The 17,896-nt window shown below is 45.0% G+C and overlaps 1 protein-coding gene across 2 annotated transcripts in view; it reads left to right on the top strand.

The window, feature by feature from the left end:
• Positions 1-17,896, top strand: part of LOC113981485 (ras GTPase-activating protein 1-like) — a 118,566-nt gene that overhangs the window by 92,327 nt on the left and 8,343 nt on the right. For both annotated transcript variants that reach the window (XM_027708893.1, XM_027708892.1), the window contains 2 exons: positions 5,442-5,528; positions 9,610-9,677. In XM_027708893.1, the coding sequence (XP_027564694.1) occupies positions 5,442-5,528; positions 9,610-9,677 (155 nt within the window). The remainder of the gene's footprint in view (positions 1-5,441; positions 5,529-9,609; positions 9,678-17,896) is intronic.

The following is a 17,896-nucleotide window of genomic DNA, read 5'->3' as shown; positions in this document are numbered from 1 at the left end:
TCAATATCCTTCCTGAACTGAGGGGTCCAGAACTGGACACAGCACTCAAGGTGTGGCCTCACCAGTGCTGGGTACAGGGGAAGAATCACCTCCCTGGTCCTGCTGGTCACACTGTTCCTGATACAGGCCAGGATGCCATTGGCCTTCTTGGCCACCTGGGCACACTGCTGGCTCATGTTCAGCTTCCTGTCAATCCAAACTCCCAGGTCCCTTTCTGCCTGGCTGCTCTCCAGCCACTCTGTCCCCAGCCTGTAGCGCTGCAGGGGGTTGTTGTGGCCAAAGTGCAGGACCCAGGACTTGGCCTTGTTGAACCTCATCCCGCTGGAATCAGACCATCTCTCCAGCTTGTCCAGCTCCCTCTGAAGAGCCCTCCTGCTTTCCAGCAGATCAACACGTCCCCCCAACTTGGTGTCATCTGCAAATTTGCTAATGGTACACTCAATCCCCTCATCCAGATCATCAATAAAGATATTAAACAGAACTGGGCCCAGCACTGATCCCTGGGGGACACCTCTAGTGACCGGCCACCAACTGGATGCAGCACCATTCACCACCACTCTCTGGGCCTGACCATCCAGCCAGTTCTTAACCCAGCAGAGTGTGCACCTGTCCGAGCCGTGGGCTGCCAACTTTTTCAGGAGTATGCTATAGGAGACAGTGTCAAAGGCTTTGCTGAAGTCCAGGGAGATCACATCCACAGCCTTCCCCTCATCTACCAGGCAGGTCACCTGGTCATCAAAGGAGATCAGGTTGGTCAGACAGGACCTGCCCTTCCTAAACCCGTTCTGGCTGGGTCTGATCCCTTGTCCATCCTGTAGGTGCCATGTGATTGCACTTAGGATGATCTGCTCCATAACCTTGCCAGGCACTGAGGTCAGGCAGATGGGCCTGTAGTTTCCCAGGTCCTCCTTGCAGCCCTTTTTGTGGATTGGCGTGACATTCGCCAACTTCCAATCATCTGGGACCTCTCCAGTGAGCCAGGACTGTTGGTAAATGATGGCGAGCAGCTCGGCAAGCTCTTCTGCCAGCTCCCTCATCACCCTTGGGTGGATCCCATCTGGTCCCATAGACTTGTGAGGATCCAAGTGGCTCAGCAGGTCGCTAACTGTTTCCTCCTGGATTACAGGGGGGCTATTCGGCTTCCTGTCTCTGTCTACCAGTTCCGGAAGCCAGCTGTCCTCAGGACAACCTGTCTTACTGTTGAAAACTGAGGCAAAGAAGGTATTAAGTACCTCAGCCTTTTCCTCATCTTTGGTGACTATGTTCCCCCCCATGTCCAACAAAGAATGGAGGTTTTCCTTGCCCCTACTTTTTTCTATTGATGTATTTGTAGAAGCACTTCTTGTTATCCCTAACAGAATTGGCTAGATTAAGTTCAAATTGTGCCTTTGTCTCTCTAATTTTCTTTCTACATGACTTAACTATATTCCTAAACTCTTCATGAGTAGCCAGCCCTTTTTTCCATAGTCGGTAAGCTCTCTTTTTTCCCCTAATTTCCTTTAAAACTTCCCTGTTCAGCCAGGCTGGCTGTCTTCCCTGCTGGCTTGCCTTTTGGCACATAGGGACAGCCTGCTTCTGTGCATTCAAGACTTGCTTTTTGAAGCATGTCTATCCCTCCTGGACCCCTTTGTTTTCAAGGGTTGTTTCCCAGGGTATACTCTGAACTAGTCTTCTGAATAGGCCGAAATCTGCCCTGCAGAAGTCCAGGGTAGAAGTTTTATTGATGGCCCTCCTTGCATCCCTGAGTATTGAAAACTCTATTATTTCGTGGTCCCTGTGCCCCAGACGGCCTCCGACCACCACATCTCCCACCAGCCCCTCTCTGCTTGTAAACAGCAGGTCTAGCGGGGCCCCACCCCTGATAGGCTCATTTACCAGCTGGAGCAGGAAATTATCCTCTATGCGCTCTAGGAATCTCCTAGACTGCCTCTTCTCTGCTGTGTTGAATTTCCAGCAGATATCCAGCAGGTTAAAGTTGCTCACAAGAACAAGGGCTGGCAATTTTGAGACATCTGCCAGCTGCTTGTAGAATAATTCATCACCCTCATCATCCTGGTTGGGTGGTTTGTAACAGACTCCCACCAGGATGTCAGCCTTGTTGGCCTTCCCCTTGATTCTGATCCACAGGCATTCAACCTTATTGTTACTGACTTCAAGTTCTACAGAGTCAAGAGACTCTCTAACATATAGAGCCACCCCTCCACCTGTCCTACCTTGCCTATCCCTTCTGAAGAGCTTGTAGCCACCCACGGCAGCACTCCAGTCATGCGAGTCATCCCACTATGTTTCCGTGATGGCAACTACATCATAGCTTTCCTACTGCACGATGGCTTCCAGCTCCTCTTGTTTGTTACCCAGACTACGTGCATTGGTGTACATGCACTTCAGCTAGGCTGTTGATATCAGTTCTAACTCTGGCTTTCCACCCTTAGGCTCCTCTCTGGAGAGTCTGGTTTTATCCCTTCCCCCTTCAAACCTAGTTTAAAGCCCTCCTGATCAACCCCACCAACTTATGGGCTAGAGTCCTTTTGCCCTTGCTAGATAGATGAAGCCCATCTGACTCTAGCAGGCTAGGTACCATGGAATTTGCCCCATGGTCAAAAAAACCAAAATTCCGCCAGTGGCACCAATCCTTTAGCCACCTCTTGATAAGATGGGTTTTCCTACTCCTCTCCTCATTCATCCCTGCTACTGCAGGAACTGAGGCGAACACCACCTGTGCTCCTGTCCCATTAACTAATTGACCCAGTGCCTTGAAGTCCTTTTTAATTAGCCTGGTACCTCTTTCATTAATGTCATCACTGCCAGCCTGGACCACCAGCAGTGGATAATAATCAAAAGGCCAGATTAGCTCAGGGAGTCTCCTACTAATGTCCCTCACGCAGGCCCCAGGAAGGCAGCAGACTTCCCTATGGGATGGGTCCGGTCGGCATATAGGGCCTTCAGTTCCCCTCAGAAGGGAGTTGCCTACTACAACTACCCTTCTTTTTTTCTTTGTAGCTGTGGTTGTAATCCGTCTAGTAGATGGGGTGCAACCGGGAGACCCTCCAGACAGATATTCCTCTTGACTGTCATCTGCCTGACTCTCTGGGTCCAGGGCCTCATATCTGTTCTTTAAGGACACCGTGGGAGGTGATGGGGATTGGGAGGGGATTCTTTTACCTCTTCGATCAGGGATCTGTTTCCATTCCCCCCCATCTACTTGGTTTGCTCCATCTGCCTGATGGCAGGAGGGGCAGGGTTTCACCGTCTCCTGCTGGGCTTTTGGGGTTGAAAGGGTATTACTCCACCAGTCAATTTCCCTTTCACTTTCCCTAATACTTCTTAGCCTCTCCAATTCTTCCTTAAGCTCTGCCACTAAGCACAGCAAATCATTCACCTGCTCGCATCTTATGCAAGCGTCACTTGCACTGTCCTCTGGTACTAACACCAGGCTCAGACACTGTGCAGCCAGTGACCTGAACAGCTGCGTCCTTCCTGGGGGGGTTCTGGGTTAGCACACTCCCCCTGAGAGCAGCAACAGCTTTCGCTTGTTTGGAAACCATTGCTGGGTTGAGTTTAGTTGCAGAAAAAAGAAATATGGACAGCCACAAACCTACCTCACAACTCACCAGAGAGAGCTGGGAGGCTGGCTGTGCCCTTCCTGCTCGCCCTGCCTGCGCGAACTGCCATGCAAACTGCCTGTGCCACGCTCTCACTTATGTGCCACGCCCTCACTGATGTGCCACGCCCCTGTTTGCTTGCTCCTGTTCACCGCGCTACGGGTTGCTTGCGCTCCCTGGAGCAGTTTAAATCTCAGGGAACTGACCTCGGGTCCACCTCCTGGTCAGCTGATTGGACCTCGAAGGGCAGCTGGGCTTTGCTTGCATGCACAGCTTTTGCTTTACCTATTAAACCGTGTTTATGTTGGCCCATGAGTTTTTCTTGTTTTTGCCCTTATGTAAGTTTGAAGATGAAACCAAGTTAGGTGGGAGTGATGATCTGCTGGAGGGTAGGAAGGCTCTACAGAGGGATCTGGACAGGCAGGATCGATGGGCCGACACCAATTGTATGAGGTTCAACATGGTGAAGTGCCAAGTCTTGCACTTGGGTCGCAACAACCCCATGCAGTACTACAGGTTTAAGGAAGAGTGGCCACAAGGTGGCCCAGTGGAAAAGGACCTGAGGGTTCTGGTTGACAGCCGACTGAATATGAGCCAGCAGTGTGCCCAGGTGGCCAAGAAGGCCAATGGCATCCTGGCTTGTATCAGAAATAGTGTGACCAGCAGGACTAGGGAAGTGATTGTCCCCCTGTACTTGGCACTGGTGAGGCTGCACCTCGAATACTGTATTCAGTTTTGGTCCCATCACTACAAGAAAGACATTGAGGTGCTGGAGTGTGTCCAAAGAAGTGCAACAGAGCTGGGGAAGAGGCTGGAGAATAAGTCTTATGAGGACCAGCTGAGGGAGCTGGAGTTGTTTAGGCTGGAGAAAAGAAGGCTCAGGGGAGACCTTATTGCTCTCTACAAGTCCCTGAAAGGAGGTTGTAGCAAGGTGGGTGTTGGTCTCTTCTCGAGTAGCCAGTGATGAGAGGAAATGGCCTCAAGTTGTGCCAGAGGAGGTTTAGATTAGATATTAGAGAAAATTTCTTCACTGAAAGGGTAGTTTATCATTGGAACAGGCTGCCCAGGGCAGTGGTTGTCACCATCCCTAGAGGTATTTAAAGATGTGTAGATGTGGCACTTTAAGATGTGGTTTAATGGTGGAGTTGGCAGTGTTAGGTTACTGGTTGGACTTGATCTTAGAACTTTTTTCCAACCTAAATGATTCTATGATTTTGTGATTCTCTTTCCTATCCTGCTGAGGGGAAGTGAGCAAGTGACTGAGTAGGGGCTTAGCTGCTGGCCATGGTCAACCCACCACAGAATGGCAGAACAGCACAGAGGGTTCTTTTGTGTCAGTGATAGCAAGGTTAGTATTAAAAGTTTTGTTCTGTTAAGTATATGGTGCATCTCAACATTTTCTGAAATACACCGGAGTGCTCCTATTTTTTTGATAGAAGAGGACTATTGCTTAACTATTTTTAAGAACCTGACCTCTAGTCATGGATACACAAATTATTATTCATTCAGTTAAAAAGTGGGGGGGAAAAAAAGAAGGAAAAAAGCCACCAAACCATCAGGGATTTTAATTTTTTTTCAAAAGAGGAAATGTTACATAAGAAATAGGAAAAAAGTATTATAAAATATTTAATGCACACATGAATAATCAGAATTTTACCTGCACAAATAGACTAGTGCATTAGTTGAGGACTTCCTTTGCCATTTGTAAATGGACTGTTATAGCAGATTTTGACTTAATTTACATGAATTGAAGGAGATTGGATTAGATGCTTTCTGATTGGTTAATTTTATTCATTAAAATTTTTAGATGAAATTATTAATTAGTTATTATTTTTACAGGACACTGAGATATATTTATGGATGCTTGCAGAAGTCTGTTCAAAACAAGTGGCCAGCTAATACCACAATGAGAACAAGAGTTGTTAGGTAAGTTACTTGTCAGTTTATTCTATGCTGAAAATAATATTTTAAGGTCTTATTACTGTCATACTTCAGTGTGCTTATCAATTTTTTCTTTTAGGGACAAAACTTGATAGTATTTATATAGATTACAAGAATATTTAAAATTATTGTGGTACTGGGGCATGATATTCCAATTAAGGATTGAGAGTCCGCTAGATTCTTAGTCATGCTGTTGGAGCCTTGCAAGTGGTCTAGTATAGAGGTCAGTATAGCTATATTTAATAGCTTTAACTTTGAATTTACTTCTATTTTTTTAATTTAAAATCTTGGGAAAGAGAAAAAGTTCTCTCAAAGTGATAGTTAACTTCTGATATCCTCTAATGATTATGTTCCTGTCATGCCATCTGGGGGGACCATGCCTTATCCAGGGACTCCTATGTAGTGTGTGTTAATTATTGGAAAAATCTTACACATGCTAAGATGAATGTCCTTTAAAATGCAGACATAACATGTTAAGGAAACTAATACCTTCTCAGAAAGGTGATTGGACTGTCATTAGATTTCACTGAGGTACTGTCTGTATTGGAATATATAGTTTTATGCATCAGTGAAGCTTCTCAGTGCTGATCACTTGGAATCAGTGTTCATTTCTGAAAATATGCACTTTTATGCTGTCCCAGTTTTGTTTTATTTCTCTGCTCTAGCCCAATCATGTTGAAACATTCCAGAGCCTCCATAAAAATGTTGCAGGCTACTGAACCTGTCTCCTTTGAACTGGCACTGAGTACGAAAACTCCTGTCTGCATTCATAAAACAATTGAATAAATAGTTCTTCCTTTAGCACTATCAGTTGCCAGTGCAGGTCAAAAAAATCTTTGACAAAAATGAGGTCTTGACACTGTTGTTCTAAATGATACTGGGGGTTTAAGGGTATCAAATCCACATATCTTCTACATTTGCATTCCCCTTTTTTTACAAGCCTAGCTTTCTAGTAGACCAATATCTGGCACTGATATGATTTGCTGAGGTTAATCTCCCATTGAACAGTGTCTTCCAGATGATTTGTCATTGGCTCTTGTTTATCACTTTGGCTGCAGACAGAAATGAAGACATGGGAGCCCTTCTTCCCCAGAGTTTCAGTTAATGTTAGTGTAATTAGTACAGTACCTTCCATACTTATTTCCCTGTCATTTAGTGTTCGTAACAATAGTGACTCAAGATTTTAATGAAGAAAAATCTTCAATAAAATGCCAGCCAACAGTGTTCTGCAGGGGTTTTGTCTTCAAATTGAGGCTACTCTTATCAGAGGTGTTGAGGCTAGTCTATTGCGTGTAGAACTTAGAAGCAAATACCATGTCTCTTCCTGTTTCTTCCCATCTCCAGAGAGCACCATATGGCTTTCCTTAAGTGATACAGCTGACATTCAGAATTTTTCTGGGGTCTCTGCTGGATGCTTTAAATATTGGGTCCCTTTCTCTCTTCATAAGTGGATACTTGTGACTTGTCTCTAGAGTACAGTTTTTTGGGTTTTTTTGCGGCCTCCAGTGAAGAATATTATCTTCTTTTGCACTGGTTTTGCTCCAAAAATATCAAAGACGGATAGTTTTAAGTACCTGGGTAGCTTCCCTTCTATATAATTCAAAAAGTGCTGCCATTTCTGTTTCTTTGTAAAAGACCATACATAGGTATTGACTCATTCTTAATTTAGACAGCTTGACCAGTGTAAGAAGCACCAAATGTTCTGTGTCTGCAAGGTCCATTTACTTCCTCATAGCTTTAAATTCATCTCATAGAAAATATTTTTGTTTCACACTGGACCAGGAGTGTTTTTCAACCCATAATCCATGGTTCTTGGAGAGATAGGAAACTTCTATAACAGGATATGTTGGAATTCAAGTATGTTGGACATGTGAAAGGTGTGTTAACCTCACTGCTGTATGTGTCACTTCCATTTAATAATGGACAATGTCATCATCGTATACTTAACAAGCAAGGTAGTGCAAGGTCCACTTCTATTCTTTTGCAAGAGGTCAGACTTCGGTATTGCTGTAGTGAAAAAACAGTCTGCTGGTAGTGTCCATGCACTCTGAACAAAACGAGAGGCGAATTAGATTGCTTTAGTTGGTCCATATGTCACTTCATTTTATAGCAGTCTTACAGAATTATGGTTAACCTGAAATGGATATTATTTTACTTCAGTTGTCAACAGAAAGTTAGATTTTTCTCATGCTAAACTGAAGACCAATTTAGGTTTGTTTAATAAGTTCCTATTTCTGCAGTCAAACTGAGCACTTTTCCCTTGCTTTCTAGATTGTCTGTGTGGCAGCAATTACTTCTGTGAAGAAAGTAGCTGATCCAGTATTATTCTTCTAGGATATTAGAGTACTGTTATCAGGATATGAATTGGTTCAAGCTGAACTAAGGCCATGTTGCTGCCAAAAGAGAGGTTCCATTGTGACTGTGCACTCTTGCTCTCCTTATGTTGGCTTGGGGAAGTGAGTGGCTGCAGGATGAATTACTTGTGGTAGTAGACAGTGGAACACTTGTAGAAGGCAGGAGATGAAGTGCTCTTCCTTTTTGAAGCCAGTGTGGTCTTAGACCCCAGACTTCAGTATGGCTTTACAGTTAAGCTTTTCCCAGGTGGTTTCAGAAGTTCACCTTCAATATGCCTGGTTTTATTTTGGTTTTATCATAGTTGAAATCATAACAAGACATTCTGTGGTGGTTTGAAAAACCTTTTCTTTGGGGTAGCAATGGTTTGCCCCACTGATAATACTGGACCAATCAAAGGTTCATATGCGCCCTACGGAAATTACCTACCCACAGAAATGGAAGAGAAGATGGTGAAGATAGTTTAGAAGATAGGTAGCCATGATTTGAGCCAGGAGGAAGCAGGGGGCCAGTGAACCCCTCTGGGGACCAAGGACCCCCAGTCCCCAGCTGAGGCTACAGGAGGCCCAGTATAGTGTTGAAGCTGCACCAGGTCCCGTAATCAAGAGCTGGAAGAGTTTCCTTACTGTCAGCAGCAGCAGAAGACATTGAAATTGGCAGCAGAGCAGCCCTGAACAGAGACAACGATAGCTGAAAGCCAAAAAGATAGCCAAGAGCAGTGAGATAACGTGAAGCCGGCTGAGAGACGCAGAGATGTTCCTGCAGGAGGGAGAGCTGGCAACAAAACAGAGGAAAACTCAGCAGAGCTGTTTTGGGGTAAGACTGTATTACTTTCCCAAAACTCAGAGACCTCTTTGAAGAGGAGGGGTGGACTTCCAAACCCTTAGGGAGTCCCGAAATGTAGCAGCAGCTAGAGAGAGAGAGAAAGGAGCTAAAAAACCCGGAGTCATCCTGAGAGCTGAGCCAGGACGGAATGCGGAGGAGGTGGCCATGCCCTCTGGTGGTGCTGCTGCTGCTGCTTCTATCATGCTGGCGAGCTGAGACAGAGCAAAAGAGCTTTGGTAAGACTGAACTGAAAGCTACCTTCAATGTTCTAACCCAAGAGGAGTGAAGATCTACAAGGAAATCCCCCGAAGGCTCGGGCTCGGGGTTGGAATTTCCACAAAGCAAGAACAAAAATCCTGACTGCCATACTTAAATCTACTGCCTTAGGAAAATGAAGGACACTAACCAGTGCCACAGAAAAATGAAATGAGGGAACTGTGGCCTGAGGAGTGACAGAAGGACTTTTCTCTTTTTTCTTCTTGGACTTTTATTGAAGGAAAATAGGAATTTAATTCATTGTAAATATATATATATGTGTGTACAAATAAACCTTTGTAAATATTTTCCCCTTCCCCCAATAACGAATGGTTTTGTTTTGTCTGAAAACTCTCCACATGAGGTGAAAAAGATATCAAGTCCATACCATCACTAAACCCTCTCACAGGGGCAAATTGTGGGAGGGGGACTTGAACTTAGAAATTGGATTCTTGGGAGTTTCAAACCACCACATATTCTTAATTAACAAACATATGGAGCACAGGCTGGTTGTTTGTCATCTATCTCACAAAGATTTCCACATTGACTTAAATGCCTAAAGACTACATAATTTTACATTAATTCTATGATAGTTTCATTATTGAACAAAATACAATTTTTTTTTCCATTTCAGTGGCTTTGTTTTTCTTCGACTGATTTGTCCTGCTATCCTGAACCCAAGGATGTTTAATATCATCTCAGGTGACTATTCTTCAGACTAAATTCATACTTTATGTAGTGATAGGCGTGAACTTGCTTTAGTGCTTAATTTAGCAAAATATGAAGTCGTTTTAATGCTGTGCAAACTCATCTTAACCATATCAATTGTTTGACTTTCTCCCTAAGGCAGCCAGCATATAGTTCTCACTTTCAAAGATTAGACACTGTTTATTCCCAATGTCTTGTTTTAAAATAAAAAAAAAGAAAAAAGAGAAAGTGAATGTTAAAGAAAGTTGTGGTTAACCCTGGTGGGCAGATAAAGCACCACAGTCACTTGCTTACTTCCCTCTTCATCCTCAGTGAGATGGGGGAAGAGGAAAGGAAGAATAAAAACAAGAAAACTTGGGGGTCAAGATAAAGCAAACAAACAAAAATTAAAAAAATGTTTAATAAGTAAAGGATAAATGGAATACAACAAGTGATGCAAAGGCAATCATACCACCTCCCATGTGTCGACTGATGCCCAGCCAGTTCCTGAGCAAAAGATGGCTCACACCCATAAACTCCCCCCTCTTTTCCCTTTTATTGCAAAACATGGCATTATATGTTATGGAATATCTCTTTGGTTAGTTCAGGTCATCTGTCCAGTTGTGTCTAATCCCAGCCTATTGTGCACCCCCAATCTATTCATTGAGGGGGCAGAGTGAGAAACAGAGGCAGCCTTGATGCTGTATAAATATTGTTCAGCAAAAGCTATATTAGTCTGCTATTAGTACTGTTTTAGTCAAAAATCTAAAACAGCACTATATGAGCTACTCTGAAGAAAATTAACTCTGTCCTCGCCAGGCCCAGTACAAAAACATTATCCTGGTTTTTGATGCTCTCTTTGTAGAGTGCATCTCTATCAGTAAATAAAGCAGTGACGAGGACTATTCCTGTTTGCTAGACCAGGATTGCAAAATTGCTATACTGATCTGTAGCACACTTCTGGCTGATATCAGATAGCAATTCTCCTAAACTGCTCTTAGATGTGCTTTGGATGTTGGCATGCATCAGGGATCACATCTGAAACAGTTGGCATGGGACTTTGTTGTGAAGCGTTAATGGTGAGGGCATAGATTATTCCATTGCAGTTGGCTTAAGTACCTAGAATTGTTTCTGAGCATTTTAACTTAGAGATGTAGTTGAGGTCTTACAGATGCAACAGCTAGTATGTGTTACTGTTGTTCTAGACATAAGGCTGTGTTGATGGAATTTCAGGTTTTAAGTTTTGCAGTATTCCTTTGTGGTGGGTGGACCTTGGCTGGATGCCAAGTTGCCTACCAAAGCTGCTCTATCACTCCCTCTCATTAGCTGGGCACGGGAGAGGAAATATAACAAAAGGCTCATGGGTTGAGATAGAGACTGGAAGATCACTCAGCAATTATTGTCACGGGCAAAACAGACTCAGCCTGGGGAAATTAATATATTACCAATCAAATCAGAGGAGGATAATGAGAAATAAAACCAAATCTAAAACACCTTCTCTCTACTCCTTCCTTCTTCCTAGGCTCAACTTCACTCCTGTGCTGGTTTTGGTTGGGGTAGAGTTAATTTTCTTCCCAGTGGCTGGTATGGGGCTGTGTTTTGGATTCGTGCTGGAAACAGTGCTGATAATGTAAAGATGTTTTTGTTGTTGCTGAGCAGTGCTTGCACAGAGCTAAGGTCTTTTCTGCTTTTTGTACTGCCATGCTGGCGAGGAGAGTGGGGGTGGCATGGGAGGTTGGGGGGAGACACAGTTGGGACAGCTGACCCCAACTGACCAAAGGGATATTCCATACCATATGACATCAACCTCAGCGTATAAAGCTGGGGGAAGGAGGAAGGGGAAGGATGTTCAGAGTTATGGCATTTGTCTTCCCAAGTAACCATTACACGTTATGGGGCCCTGCTCTCCTGGAGATGGCTGAACACCTGCCTGTCCATGGGAAGCAGTGAATTAATTCCTTGTTTTGCTTTGCTTGCATGTGCAACTTTTGCTTTCCCTATTAAACTGTCTTTATCTCAACTCACAAGTTTTCTAACTTTTTACTATTGTGATTCTCTCCCAGATCCCACTGGTGGGGCAGTGAGCGAGCGGCTGTGTGGGGCTTGGTTGCTGGCTTGGGGTTAAACCACAACAACTCCCTACTTTCTTTACCTCCTGCCCCCCAGCTGTGTAGGGGGACGGGGAATGGGGTTGCAGTCAGTTCATCATGTTGTGTCTGCCACTCCACAGGAGGAGGACTCTTCACACTCTTCCCCTGTTCCAGCATGGGTTCCCTCCCATGGGAGACAGTCCTCCAGAAACTTCTCCAATGTGGGTCCTTTCCATAGGCTGCAGTCCTTCAGGAACAGACTGCTCCAGTGTGGGTCCCCCACAGGGTCACAAGTCCTGCCAGGAAACCTGCTCCAGAGTGGGTTCCTCTCTCCAAGGGTTCACAGGTCCTGCCAGGAGCCTGCTCCAGCAAAGGCTCTCCACGGGGTCACAGTATCCTTCAGGCACATCCACCTGCTTTGGTGTGGTGTTTGCACTGTGGACCTCCATAGGCTGCAGGGGGGACAGCCTGCCTCACCATGATCTTTACCATGGGTTGCAGGGGAATCTCTGCTCTGATGCCTGGAGCACCTCTCCCTTTCTTCTACCCCTTTCTTCTACACTGACCTTTGGTGTCTGCAGAGTTTTCTCTCATATATTCCCACTCCTCTGCTCTACCTGCTCTTCTGCAGCAGGGTTTGGGTTTTTTCCCCCCTTCCTAAATATGTTATCACAGAGGTGCTACCACGGCCTTGGCAAGCGGTGGGTCTGTCTTGGAGCCAGCTGGCATTGACTCTATAGGACATGGGGGAAACTTCTAGCAGCTTCTCATATAAGTCATCCCTGTAGCCCCCCACTACCAAAACCTGGCCATGCAAACACAATACATCCTTGTGGGAGGAAAAAAAAAAAGCATAAACTACTGATGGGAAAATTGTAGCACTAAAGTATTTAGACATTTGAGTTCCATAGTTTTAAAAAATTTGTATATTATATGTTATACTTTGTGTCATCTTTTCCCTTGCTTTATTTCTTTTCTTTTTTTTTTTTTTTTTGCAAAATTGTCCTAACCTAGAGGGCATTTGGTTTCTGCTAGCCATTGTTATTCCTCCTTCCCTCCCTAACACCTTCTCAATTTTATCTGTAAAATGCTGGTTTCAAAATAGGAAGAAATTAGAAATCACTTGTGTCAGAAAGCCTTTGGGGAAAATTGTTTTCCTTTTTTTGGATTTAGAGGCAGCATTTCAGACAATATAGCAAGTTTTCTGTCCTCTCTCTTTAAGCTATAGTAAATGAGAAAGACTGAGTTCCTTTCTCCCTTTAATAGTTTTCATACCCACTTCAGGGAAAGCATTTAAGAACCATGGCCTCATTGTTATTGTTACAAGTCAGAGAAGAGAATTATAATGATGAATATTCATACCATTATGTCATTTGAAGGGGGAGTTGGAGGGGCAAGGAGGGGGTTGCCATGGGTAAGTTATTTCCGGGGTCTCAGCTATGGCCAAAAGCTGTCCCTGCCTGACCGGGACAGCACCAGGAACTGGAAGTGTCCCATCTTGTCTCAGTCACCAAAGCAGTGTGGACGGCCCCCAAAGAAACCGTGGCAAAACTTGGTCCCTTCTGCTTCCTGCCAATTCTCCTCCTCCTGTTTCTCCTCTGGAACACTAGTACAGAGTTGTGATGCTGAAGCGGACAGCTCTGGCTAAGCCAGCCAGGAGCCACTCTGCTTTACTCACTGCTTGCCTGGCACAGGACAGCTGCACCTCCCACCACTTCGAAGCCAGGGAACAAAGAGATTTCAAACTGGTACCACTGCTGCAGTTAAGACCTGAAGGAGGTGGCTGGCAGGGAAAAAACCCTCTGTCCCTTTGTTCCTGGGGAATCCACATGGGTGGTGAATTCCAATCTTTGTGAGTAAACCGTTTCCTCTGTATCTTTGTAGTTACTGCTATTTCCTTTTAGTGAACTGTTATTTTTTCACTTATAACCTCCTCACGGTTTTTTGTCCCTCTATAAAAGGGGAGGGGAGTTCATCTTATTGGAGTTCCTGCCTTCCAATATTTGTCTTTAAAGTAAGACAAAATTTGGTGCCCAATATGGGGCTTGAGAGAGAGAAGTGAAAAAATAACAATTTTTAACAACTCATTTGTGTATTGGGTATAGAACCCCTAGATAACATGCTGCTCAATCTACTCATGTTGGTGTGGTGCCTAAACCTATATATATATTGGCCTATCAAAAGTTTTTTTCAGACTGGGAAAAAGAACCAGTATAGCTTCGTTGATGTTCTATTTCGTGACCTCAATTTATAATGCAACAACCTCAAAGACCATGAGTTTCATTTGGAATGTGTATTCAGGATTGTCTATGTGCCCTGGCTTCAGTTGCTACCTCTGGGGTTTTATTGATAATGGTACCCAGCCTGGAAGGAGAACAGAAATGGGTGATTTTTCCCAGCCTTTCACCCCTTTTGCCTTCAGGTTCACTACAACAACTTTTGGAAAGGTTGAATTCCCTCTGGGTGCTAGGGATAGCATAATCTTGTTGCTATATCTGCCAGGTTTCCTCAGTATGGTCTACCTCGTGTTTGGAGACAGGACCAAGATCTCTAGGGAAGGTGTCCAGAGGTCTGCCCAAGGGGTGGATAAACTTGAGTGTCTTGGAATGTGGGAGGACAAGGGCCAGATTTTGGAGAACTTCTCTCCAAAAACTTCCTCTGGAAGTTCATCCCTGAACAACTTCAGGACACTGTTAAAGTGATAAGATATGTGAAGGAAAATGCTGTGTCAACTCTGGAGAGGGGTAGCTTACTGCAACATGCTGGGCCCTGGCCACTGCCTACCGAATGCTGCTTGGTATGGTACAGCACCTTCAGGGGGAAAGGAAAGGAAACAAAATAACACACACCATGGCCACTCAGGTTGTAGTTAAGCCAGAAGGGCAACCCAAGACAGTAGAAGTCGCCCCTGTCCAAAAGAGGAAATACAAGACCAAATGACGATGGGGAGGCAGGACCCTCGCCATTGGTGGACTCAGAGCCAGAAATAACCACCGAATTGCTATCATTCAATAATCTATGCAATCTGAGGAAAGACATCACTTGACAAACAGGTGAGCCCATATTGACCTGGTTGATCCGAGTCTGGGATCTTGCAGGCAAAGGTACACTCCTGGATGGTACTGAAGTGAGGTTTTTAGGATCCCTGTCCCAGGATGTGGGCATTGATCAGGGGTTCGTGAGGAAATCAGAACCCCTCAACCTCTGGATGTGGCTTTTAACAAGTATGAGGGATAGATATGCTTACAGGGATGACCTCCAAGTGCATCATGGCCCCTGGAAAACCATGGAACAAGGAATCTTACAGCTGAGAGAACTGGTGTTGCTAGAGGTACTTTTTGCAAGGGACAGGCAACCCAATAGTGACCCAGACAAGGTCAAGTGCACATCACAGATGTGGTTGAAACTCATACACCAAGGGCCATCAATATATTCCAACTTCTTAGTGACAATGCACTGGAAGGAGAACCAAGAGACAGTGGGCACTATCATACATAAACTCCGGACATATGATGAGATTGTCCACTCCCTGTTACGGGCCCACATCTCTTCCATAGAGAAACTGGCTGCAGATCTCAGGACTCTAACAGAGGAAGTTAGAGACGGCCATCAGAAACTCAGAGAGGAGTTTAAAGAGAGCATCGTCCATGTCTTACCAGTGCAAACTAGAGTCCCTGCTATTAGAAGCAGGTGTTCCCTGGCTAGGGAGAGGGAGTACACACCACGAGGCAACCTGTGGTTCTTCCTACACAAACATGGGGAAGGCATGAGGAGGTGGGATGGAAAACCCACCTCTGTTCTAGCAGCACAGGTATGGGAACTAAAGGAAAAAGTGACTACTAGATGATATTCATTGAGGATGGATGCAGCTCCAGTCTCCCATGGGCAAGTTCCTAGACAGAACAGAAGGGACGATGACATGTCCAATCCTTTGGAAGTGACCTCCAGGATGTATGCACAGGGAGGAAGCAATAGTGCATCGTGGGCAATACTGCACTAACCGAGACTCCATGATCCCCATCCATAAGATGATTTGTGAGCTGGAGAGCCAGGGAGTGGTCAGCAAGATTTGCTCACCCTTTAATAGTCCTGTATGGCCAGTATGTAAGTCCAGTGGAGAATGAAGATTGACAGAGGACTATTGTGCTTTGAATGAAGTTACCCCATCGAGTGTCACTGTGCCAGACATGCTGGAACTTCAGTGTGAACCGGAGTCCAAGGCAGTGAAGTGGTTCCACTATTGACATTGACAATGCATTTTTCTCCATTCCTTTGGCAGCAGAGTGCAGGCCACAGTTTGCTTTCACCTGGAGGGGTGTGCAGTACACCTGGAACTGACTGCCCAAGGGGTGGAAACACAGTCCCACCATCTGTCAGTCACGGACTGATCCAGGCTGCACTAGAGAAGGGTGAGGCTTTAGAACACTTTCGGTACATTGATGACATTGTATGGGGGAACACGGCAGAAGAAGTCTTTAAGAAAGATCATCCAGATTCTCCTGAAAGCCAGGTTTGCCATCAAAAGGAGTGAGGTCAGGGGACCTGCCTGGGAAATTCGGTTCCTGGGAGCGAAGTGGCAGGATAGACGCCGTCAGATACCAATGGAAGTGATTAACAAGATCACAGCAATGTCTCCACTGACCAGCAAGAAGGAAATGCAAGCTTTCCTAGGCACCGTAGGCTTCTGGAGGATGCATATCCCTGAGTACAGACAGATTGTAAGTCCTCTCTACCTTGTGGGCTGACCCTGGTTGGATACCAGGTACCCACTAAAGCCGCTCTCTCCCTCTCCCTCTGCAACTGGACAGAGGAGAGAGAAAAAAACCAAACAGCTAAGGATTCATGAGTTGAAATAACAGCTAGGAGAGGTCAGTTAATGATTACCTTCAAAACAGACTCAAAGTGGGGATATTACTTAAATTTATTACTAACAGGATGAGAGCAAAAGAGTGGGAAATCATCATCACGGCTAGGCTTCGCGAACGAAGATTTGGGAAGGGCTCTACCCACATTTGTTACAAGCACACTGGTGGCTAAAAAGGCCAATACGAGATGGACAAGTCCGGTTGCAAAAGGCACAGCAGAAAGACTCCTTAGGTGGAATATTCTGCAAGACACGATTCTTTCAGTGTTGTCTTTTCTCCTCAAGAGTGATCCTGCGTGCTTTCTCAAAAGCATCAGCAGCATTAAAGATAGTGTGTCTCCAGACCTCCTGATTGGAGGCCAGAGTAGACCAGTTATGTTGATCAATATGGCCAAGGCTGAGACGTTGCTTCAGAGAGTCCTTGTATCTTCTCTTCGGGGCTCCTCTCTTGCGGCAGCCGGTGGCAAGTTCACCATAAAGCAGGATCTTTGGGAGGCGGTGGTCCTTCATCCTTGAGACGTGTCCTGCCCAACGCAGCTGTGTTCTCAGTAGCATGGCCTCAATACTTGTGATTGCTGCCTGTTCAAGAACAGATGTATTGGTCACATAATCTGACCAGTGGATGTTTAGGATTGTATGGAGACAGCATTGATGGAAGTGTTCTAGGAGACGCAGGTGGTGGTGGTAGATGACCCATGATTCGGATCCATATAGAAGAGTAGACAGCACAATGTCTCTGTAAACACTGATCTTGGTACTTTTCTTCAAGTGTTTATTTCGCCAAACTCTTTTATGGAGTTTTCCGAAAGCACTATATGCCTTTGCTACCCTGTTGTCTATCTCTCTGTCAATCTTACCATCCGAGGAGATGAGGCTACCTAGGTAATTAAACTGCTGGACTGATTTGAGTTCTGATTGGCCAATGGTGATGTGGGGATGATGGGGGACTTCCTGAGGTGCAGGTTGATAGAGAACTTCTGTCTTCTTTAAGCTGACTTCCAAAATCTGCCATAGTATCAAAAGCCTTGGTGAGATCAACAAAGGTTACATGGAGACCTTTGTTCTGTTCCCTACACTTCTCTTGCAGTTGTCTGAGAACAAATACCATGTCTGTGGTACTCCTGTTGGCTCTGAAACCACATTGGCTTTCAGGTAGAATTCCTTCTGCTACAGAGGGTATTAGTCTGTTCAAAAGTATTCTTGACAGGATTTTGCCAGCAATGGAGAGCAGAGTAATACCACGGTAATTTGAACAGTCTGATTTAACTCCTTTTTTCTTA

Source organism: Neopelma chrysocephalum, unplaced genomic scaffold, assembly GCF_003984885.1.
Source record: "Neopelma chrysocephalum unplaced genomic scaffold, ASM398488v2 Primary Assembly neopelma1_96584, whole genome shotgun sequence".
NCBI classification, from domain to species: Eukaryota; Metazoa; Chordata; class Aves; order Passeriformes; family Pipridae; genus Neopelma; species Neopelma chrysocephalum.
Note: the sequence above shows the minus strand (reverse complement) of the source record. Positions and strands in the feature narration are given on the sequence as shown.